The sequence below is a fragment of the Cebus imitator genome, unplaced genomic scaffold (genome assembly GCF_001604975.1).
Source record: "Cebus imitator isolate Cc_AM_T3 unplaced genomic scaffold, Cebus_imitator-1.0 Scaffold53, whole genome shotgun sequence".
Classification (NCBI taxonomy): domain Eukaryota; kingdom Metazoa; phylum Chordata; class Mammalia; order Primates; family Cebidae; genus Cebus; species Cebus imitator.
In genome coordinates this window covers 52624-62304 of record NW_016107368.1, presented here as the reverse complement: position 1 = coordinate 62304, position 9681 = coordinate 52624, and the positions used below count along the sequence as shown (strand labels likewise).

General features: G+C 37.0%; 1 protein-coding gene across 4 annotated transcripts in view; it reads right to left on the bottom strand.

Annotated features, from left to right (window-relative positions):
- NUDT6 (nudix hydrolase 6) overlaps positions 1-9681 on the bottom strand; it is a 30062-nt gene that overhangs the window by 10733 nt on the left and 9648 nt on the right. For 3 of the 4 annotated variants that reach the window (XM_037738366.1, XM_017528221.2, XM_037738365.1), the window contains exon 3: positions 7628-7683. Coding sequence is in view for 2 of the 4 variants with exons in the window: in XM_017528221.2 (XP_017383710.1) it covers positions 7628-7683 (56 nt within the window). In the remaining 2 variants the exon portion in view is untranslated. Of the gene's footprint in view, positions 1-4908; positions 5004-7627; positions 7684-9681 lie in introns of those variants that run through there. The other variant, XM_017528223.2, reaches the window with a different exon arrangement.

Here is a 9681-nt window from a genome sequence, read left to right as displayed (position 1 = left end):
TCACTCTGTCACCCAGGCTGGAGTGTAGTGGCGTGATCTGGGCTCACTGCAACCTCCACCTCCCAGGTTCAAGTAATTCTCCTGCCTCAACCTCCCGAGTAGCTGGAATTACAGGCACCTGCCATCATGCCCAGCTAATTTTTTTGTATTTTTAGTAGAGATGGCGTTTTGCCAGGTTGGCCAGCTGGTCTTGAACTCCTGACCTCAGGTGATCCACCCTTCTCAGCCTCCCAAAGTGCTGGGATTACAGGCATGAGCCACCACACCCAGCCACAACATTTAACTATATGTTAATTCTTACTTTCATATTTTGTTCTCTTGGATGGATCTATTTATAACTTAAAAAAAATCAAAACCCTACTTAATCCATAAATAAACTGTCTTATATAATTTGAGCTTCTCTGGCTTCTATCAATCCCTGCCTAAAAGTGTAGGGGGAACATGACTAAATTCTGAAAAGCATCACTTTCTCTTTCTTAAAGGACCAGTTATTGGCAGGTTTGAAAATCAGCAGAGCTGCGAAGCTCAATGTGCTAATTTAGTGGCTCTCCAACTTTACATCAGAATCACCTGGAGGGCTTGTAAACACAGAATTGCTGGGCTTTATCTCCTAGAGCTTCAGATTCCACAGATCTAGGGTGGGGCCTGAGAATCTGCATTTTTGATAAGTTGATGCTGTTATTGTCTCTCGGCTCCAAATCTACCCTTCTGTACTTGCTTAGTGATGCTGGAGCAGGGATTCCACTAACCAGTTTCTGCTTTGCCAGCTGACTCCCTTTTACGCTCCACCAGTAGACTACAAGGCTGGAGGTGGAAGGGACCAGCTCCTTACTGTGGGCTTTTTGTGTGCTGGTGGTTCCTGTATCACTGCTTCAAGGCTGCTTCACTCTAGCAGCAGCAGTTCCTTTCCATAGTATCAGCAAAATCCAGTTTGCAGTTTTCCTAACATTTGTAAGAGAAGCTTCATTTTGCATTGCCTTCCCCAGAGGCACCAGCAAGCTGATGCCTCAATCTCAAGAGGTATGGGTCCAGATAAACCAGCACCAGCTGAGCAGCACGAGGTTTGAGTTTTAACTGTGCATGGTCTCACATGAAGGGACCCACAACCCACCAGAATGGCATAATGATTACTCTGAACTGAAGATATTTAAGATACAGCAGATGCAGAAAGAAGCGTTTCTGAGCTTCCCTTATGTGATTAAAGGCAAAACTTTCTGAGAATAAAGCTGCCATTAATCCCCTGAATGTGAGTGGGTAATTGAAGGGGTTGGGGAAGCTTTCAGCCAGGAGAAACTGTGTAACAAAACTTTATCAGAAGCTACCATCCTGCATGTTTTCACTAGAAGCCCTATGCCCTTCATTTCCCCTTTTAATAAGTTGATATAATATACAGTATATAAACCCTTACCCCAGCCAAGCCATTCCTTACAGAGTACTCTTGAACTTTTCTCCTGTTAATCTATCTGTTGTCAATTAATTTGTCACAACATCCCCTCCACCCAGTTCTAAGTTGGTAGAGTAAAACTTTTCTTCCCCACCTACTTTATGACTTAACCTCTTTGGTTGACTTTCCCAGGCTGTGAAATTAGTAACAGGTTGCTATGATGATTAAAGTAGGTAATTAATATATAGTACATAGGATAGTGTGAAGCACAGGTTAAACATTTTCTATATGCTAAATGGTATTATTAATAAAATCAAGTTTCTTAATGTCTTACATTAAGTCGATTTTCTCAGTGGTAGTTTTGTCACACTATAACATTAAAGTTGCATCTTCCAGGCTTTTAGAGCGTAGCATATTTTACTCAATAAGTTCTGTTTACATTAGGATCTTTTGTTATTTGAATGCGAATGAGGATGATCATTCATATGTATGTGTGTGTTTATAAATGTTACACAGAGACAGTCCCATTATTTATTTATTTATTTTTTGCCCTTCTATGTGCTGTTTTACTTTACCTCTGCCAATATAAGAGAAAAGTGGTCTTTTCCACATTGGAAATTTTAGGAGTGCTACTCACATATTTCCACCCATGAGTCACAGACAGAACTAGGACTTTGAGAGGTCATCTTAATTCAGCTGTTCTCTGATAAGTCACTCAGTGCCTAAGACACCTATGACAAATGGTTTCCTGGCTTCCACAGTTTCTCTAAATACTTTAACAAATATTTGGAGGATAAGACTGCATGCTATTCAATAAAGATGCGGAAGGATTCCTCCTCTGCTTGCAGATGTCACATGCTATAATAATAAAATATAATGTGGAATGCTGATTCATGTAAGTATCTTGTGCTCTGTTATAACCACAAGCTTACTGGTACTTATACAGTTATTTTCATCTTATAGTTAACATTTCTTCAGAAAGTTGATATTTCTACTTTATGGGGATTATGTTGACTTTATTTTTCTGAGGGAACAATTATGCCAATTAATTATCTTCCATAAGTAAGCAAACACTCCTAAGTAAGAGGTCATCAGTTCTGGTTGCCATCCTGAATTTTCCAGACTATTTCTAAGCTCATTGTCCTAATATTAAATACTCTATCTTTTGCAGAGCCCCCAGGAGAGGGGAGGCTGTTTTATGTACCCAGAGGGTGCTGCTTCTGCTGGCTCAGAGGGTTCGAGAGAATTTGAGATTGAAAACTCTCATGTCCATTCACTCGGGGTTGCAGGATCCCCACTCTTTTCCTGTCAGGGGATTGGCTTTGACATCTGACACTTGTCAAACTCTATTCAGACTCCTTTGCAGCGCTGATATTCTTACAGTTAGATTTAGGCCTGATTTTGAGTATTGCCTTTGTGGCTGAAGAATATGAAGATCTCTTTAAATGCTGCCATGGAGGTCTTGAGGTTTTCATATTGTGCCTTGAATTGACAGGGTGACCTGAACTTGCCATTTTTATTTTGCCTAGGCATCTAAACTAGTTAACAAAAGCTAGCCATCAACAAAGCTACATAATTATTATTACCCCCTGTACTGTTAAAGTGCCATGGCTACGGAACAACTCAATACTTCCGTTTCCATCTGTACCTCATTCCTTTCTGTATAGAAGAATCTTAGTTAGCTGTTATGTTACTGTATGCCAGGGCTTATCACTACCCAGCTCTATTGATGCCAGCATGCTGACTGGACCTGGAAAATAGGAAGTGTCAAGTATTCTAGATGTCCTAGTAAGGCATCTGGGTGCTAGAGGATAGAAGATGCCCCTATTAAGTTTTTAGAAGTGTAGTCGTCAGAGGCGTTCAAATCAGAGTGACTCCATCTTGTAAAGGGGCTGGCTAAAATAAGGCTGAGACCTAGTAGGCTGCATTCCCAGGAGGTTAAGCATTCTAAGTCACACGATGAAATAGGAGGTTGGCACAAGATAAAGGTCATAATGCAGTAAAGAAGACAGCAAAAACCCACCAAAACCAAGATGGGGATGAACTTGACCTCTGGTCCTCCTCACTGTTATATGCTAATTATAGTGCATTAGCATGCTAGAAGATACTCCCACCATGACAGTTTACAAATGCCATAGTCATGTTAGGAAGTTACCCTATTTGGTCTAAAAAGGGGAGGAACCCTCAGTTCCAGAATTGCCCGCCTCTTTCTTGGAAAACTCATGAATAATCCAATCCTTGTTTAGCATATAATCAAGAAATAACTCTAAGTATCCTTAGTGGAGAAGCCCAGGCCACTGCTCTGCATATGGAGTAGCCACTGTTTATTCCTTTTTTTTGTTTGTTTGTTTGAGACGAGTCTCACTCTCTTGCCCTGGCTGGAGGATAGTGACGTGATCTTGGCTCATGACAACCTCTGCCTCCTGCGTTCAAGTTGTTCTCCTGTTTCAGCCTCCCAAGTAACTGGGATTACAGGTATGCACCAGCATGCCCTGCTAATTTTTGTATTTTTTTTTTAAAGTAGAGATGGAGTTTTACCATGTTGGCCAGGGTGGTCTCAAACTCCTGACCTCAAGTGATCTGCCCACCTTGGCTTCCTAAAGTGCTGGGATTACAGGCATGAGCCACTGCACCAGGCCTATTCCTTTACTTTCTTAATAAACTTGCTTTCACTTTATGGATTTGCCCAAATTCTTTCTTGTGTGAGATCCAAGAACCCTCTCTTGGGGTCTGGTTCAAGACCCCTTTCTGGTAACATAGTAGTCTACAGATCTCTAAGGTATGGATGATTTGCTGCACCTTGCAACTATCCCCATGACAGCACTTGGAGTAATACTTTTTTACCTTTTGGAGGCAGCACATATCACATTTGGGAATATTTCTCCAATTCATTTCACCATTCCTGGCTATGTTGTTTTTTTAGTTTAGGTTTAGTGAAAAGATTGCTCTACAGGCTTCTGATTCTGCCTATTACTAGTTGTATAATGTTGATTAAGTTACTGTAACATCTCTGAATCTCAGTTCTCAAATAATGGGGATAATAAATATGATTATTAAATGAGAAATGTTTCATGGAAATTATTTCGTGCAAGTACTTTAGGTTATCACAAATTATTTGATTATCTGGTTTTATTTCTACTGACAGAGCATAAGATGATAGAATTAAAAAATTTTTTTTTACCCTGAAACTCTCATAAACTAGGATCAGGAATGTGTGCTATAACAGAGGAATAAGTATTAATTAATGTGGTTATGACTTTTTAGAAGGCTAACAGTCATAGCAGAGCTTTCTGTGCACTACAGGCTGGTACTACCACTTTATTAAGGTTTTAATTCTCTATAGATATGGCTGTAGGTTCTAAGAGCCACCAAATAAAGCATTCATGAAGCTATCTAGGGTTAATTACTCAAAAGTCATCAAGCCTAAAGCTTTGACCTTCAGTTGACTGTAAAGGCCATACAAAAGAAACTCAGAGTGGAAAAAGGGAAAACTCTCCACTTGAATCTTTATAAATAAGCATTACAGGATGAACTCAGTTATTCCAAAGAATGACTAAAACAGTGCCACTGTGGATTGAGTTTTCCCCCACAATGGGATGACACTTATTTGTTTTGTCATTAGGTCTGGATCTCCCTATGTTTTCTGACCATTTTGAAAAACCTAAAAAACATTTCAGAAAACACTTTCATTTATTTGAAACTAAGAATAATAAAACTAGAGACATATTAAATGCAACCATGATTAATGGAGGACCATAAAAGTTTTAGTGATTTATCTGGAATTCAGGGAAATTTATTAAACAAAGTTTTCACTACTACCTCGTCTTAAAAATAATAGCTTAGCTCACTTCTTTCCTTTTCAATTACAGATTTTGAGTACAACTTGCTCTGGGAGTTGATTTCTGTAAGCTGAACCTGATAAGTCACTTGTCTTGGCAGGTTTTATAAGGAAACAAAAACCCACTCAAAAAACATAAAGCTATCTAGGTTTGGAGTAAGACAGTTCAGCTGTATCTGCCAGGAAAGCTCCTTTTTTCCAGATTGCAACCCAGTTTTTAACATTATTAGACCTAAGTTTGTTTTCTATGAATTTCTGTGTTTTATTACATGACTGATAACATAGATAGATTCTTATTTGGTAGATAAATCAACCCTGAAGGACTGCTTAGAGTGGAACAATCATATTATCTGACTGTCTTTCAGCCTCTGTTAAAGTCCAGAATGAAATTTTATTTGACAAAATCATTTCTGACACCCAGTGTGCTATTTAAAAAATCTTCATGGTTTACCCATTTCTTTCCAAAATACCAAAGTGGCTTAGACCACATTATATCTATATATTGTAAAAGTATTTATGCTATGTACATGGAAGATACATAGAATTACAGAATTACAGTATTACAATATTTTGTTTGACCACTGGGTTTAACTCCTAAATTTTATAAATGGGGAAACTTTGGTCCCCAGAGGCTCAGAGATTCGCTTGAAGGCAGAAAGACAGTTAATGGCATCGCCAAATCCTAGGGACCCGGGTCTGCTGATCTAGTTTTGTCTCAATAACATCATTCATGTGAGCCCTGGAAAGATTAAATAAATTTTGATGAACTGCTTCTTATTCAAATGAAAAGAGAGATAGTTAAAGGGATATATTTAGAAGACAGTAAAATCTTTTTATGGTATCTCTTTAGAAGTAACTGCTACATACTAAGGTATAGTTTTTTTTTAATATAACAAAAGAAATTAATCAATTTGTATTACTGGTACCTATAGCATTTGTTAATAATGTTTGGGTATATCTTCTGTCTGCTATATTGGAAAGAGTTATAATATCCACAATGGATTTAAGCCAGCCTGCCAAAGCAGAAGTGGCATGGGGATTGGAACTCTGGTCAGTCTGGCTCCCAAGTCCATTTTCTTTATATCAGCTCCCTCTCATTGGGCATACTGTTGTCAGGCTAATTTGCATATTATTATTAGATTAATCTTGTTCACATATCATCTTTATCGTTCTGTTATCACAATCAAAATCTTTCAGTAGTTACTTGTCAAGTCTAAACTCATCTGCCTGGCTCTCAGGTACCTTATAACTAGGCCCTACTTTTACCATTCAATCATGCCTCCTACTCTCCAGTCATTCCCATTACATATATGTATGTTCCAATTCAAATACTAAACTTATTAAGGGCTAGTTACAATACTACTTTAGGTATTCTACAAATTTCTGTTGAGGATAAAAAGCTTCGTTTGAATCAGAGATCCTGCCTTAACTAAAACTTGAAAGTTACTTATAGCCATAAGAATAGTTTTAGATCACATTTTCAGCTATCATTACAAACATTAATTTAAACTTTAAGAACATATGTGGTGGGGGAAAATGTTTGACTCTTCCTACTAATATTTGCTGAAGTCTCAGAAAGTATCAACATCATTATTCTCTTTCACTTTTACTTCTGACTGCCGAGCATGAAAACATCTGATCCCTAATCATGGTACTTCTCTGAGAAATGTTTGTTGCTTCTAGTCACCTAAACTCCTTATTTTGATACCCAATCCTCTTCACATTCTGCTTCCAATCTAACTCTCACGTCAAATATCTTACCGCTCTCTACACTCTGGACCACAATGAACTTTTTACCATTATTTCTAAACTACATCAGTTCCTTTCTGAGCTCTGTGCCTTTATACAAGCAATTCTAATTTTATCGGTTTGTTTTTTTAATCTTTTTTCTTCTGCACCTGGAAAGTTCCTATTCATTCTTCAAGACCTAGTTTAAATGTCACCTCCTTTGAGAAGTCTTTGAGGACTTCTTTAGACAAATTAATTGCTATCATCTATTACATTATTGCCTTTCCAAATAAATAGTAAGGTGCAGGGCATAAGGTATAGTGTCTTACTGGTTTTTATATTCTCAGCACCTGGCACTAAGCAGAAACTCATTGAATGCTGAAGGAATGAAGGAGTATCTTGATAATATATTAAAACAGACGTCTTTCCAATTAAATACAGTCATTTATAATTTTCCTTTAGCCATAAAGTAATAGATAATAATACTGAGTGTTACCTGGAAATTTTCAAGAACTGTAAAAGTACTTTGGTTTAAATAAATAAGTGATCCATAACTGCTTAAAAATGATTTTAAAAATATCTTTCTATAATCCCTTAGGCATATTAATATTTCTACATCTTACTCTTCTCTAGAAACAAATATTTAGAAACCAATTTATAAAACAGAAGCAACTTACTTTATTTCGATCTTGTACAACCAGTATTTTTCTAGTACCTTCATCAAATACAGCTCCTATTCGGGGAAAAAGAAAAGACAATTGAGAAATATTAATTTCATTCACCCTACTCTCCTCCTACACTCTTTATCTGTGGTGATCAAAATTCTACCCATACTTGAAGACCTGGTTCAAATACAGGTTGAGTATTTCTTATCTAAAATGCCTGAGACGAGAAGTGTTAGATTTTTCTGGATTTTGGAATATTTTCATATACCTAATGAGGTATCTTGGGGATAGGACCCAAGTTTAAACACAAAATTCATTTATGTTTCATATATACCTTATATACATAGTCTGAAGGCAATTTTATGCATTTTTAAATAATATTGTGCATGAAACAAAGTTTTGACCGCATTTTGACTGTGACTTTTCACATGCCAGGTGTGGAATTTTCCACTAGTGGCATCATGCCAGTGCTCAAACACTTTCAGATTTTGGAGCATTTTGGATCTTTGATTTGTAGCTTGGAGAAGCTCAACCTGTACAACCTTATCCATGAAGACTTATAAAATCTCTCCAGCAAGGAAGTAATTTCTCAGGCGTCCAGGTTCTTTTAACAACTTAGAGTACCAATGATGGTTCTAGCGCATGGTAACTTATAAGATAATCATTTGTATCACCTTCTTCACTAGATTATTCCTGATGGTACGTGTGCCAAATAAATTAACCTTTCTATCCTTTTGTAACATTTACTTTAGTGTTCTGACAATTTTGTCTTAGTCCATTTGGGCTGCTATAACAAAATAACTATAGACTGGGTAGTTTATAAACAACAAACTTATTCCTCACAGTTCAGGAAGCTAGGAAGTCCAAGATCAAGGTGCTGACAGATTCAGTGTCTGATAAGAGCTCATTCTTTACAGACGATGCCTTCTAACTCTGTCCTCACATAGTGAAAGGGGCAAACAAGCTCCTGTGGGCTTCTTTCATAAGGACACTAATCCCATTTATGGGAGCTCTGCCTTCATGATCTAGTCACCTCCCAAAGGCCCCACCTCTTAATACCATCACACTGGGGATTAGTTTTCAACATATGAATTTTAGGGGGAACAAACATTCAGAGAATATATGTGCTTACAATATTTATGGAATAAATGAATTGACTTCTCATTTTTATTCCTTGAATCACTATGCATAAAACATAGGCTGTACCCCTGATGATCCAAATCTCAAATATCTCAATACTCATTTCAAGACCTTTCTGAAGCCAATTAAATTTATTATATACATACAATTTTACAATCTACTAATACTGCTTTGGAAGACTTCTTTGTTTTATACATGTTTTAAGTTCTAGTCCATTTCTTTTGTGTATTCATCATACACATTGCACATTGTCTCTTTCTTTTTAAAAATAATTCCCTTTAGGCAATCTTGGGTCAAAAATACAAATGACACAGTGATTTTTATTATGATCCTTTAGATGCTATGATTTAAATGTATTTGTGTTTAAATAATGTGGTAAAAGATACTTTCTACATATTTGTTCATGCTTTCCATATTAACTGAGTTCCTACATATTATGTATACAGATCCAGGTATATTAATTGAGTTCCTACTATGTGTCAGGCACTTTTCTAGGTGCTACAGATATAGTGATGAACAAAACAAATGAAACTCCCTATCCTTATGGGGTTTATATTCTGGTACGTGCATGGGGATGTGCCAAAACAAATAAACAAAAAATACATTACATAGAATATTAGAAGGTAATAAATGCTATATAGAGATAGAATGTAGAGAAGGAACAAATATGTGTAACATGGGGAAAAGTAATTGAAATGCAATTGAATTGAAAACACTACACTTGAGTATTTTAAAGCAGGAAGGAAAATCACAACCGAGGTATAATTAACATTCATGTTGGCTTCTATTAGAAAATGTAAACGATAATTTTTTTTTTTTTTTTTTTTTTTGTTTCCCTCTTGTTACCCAGGCTGGAGTGCAATGGCGCGATCTCGGCTCACCGCAACCTCCGCCTCCTGGGTTCAGGCAATTCTCCTGCCTCAGCC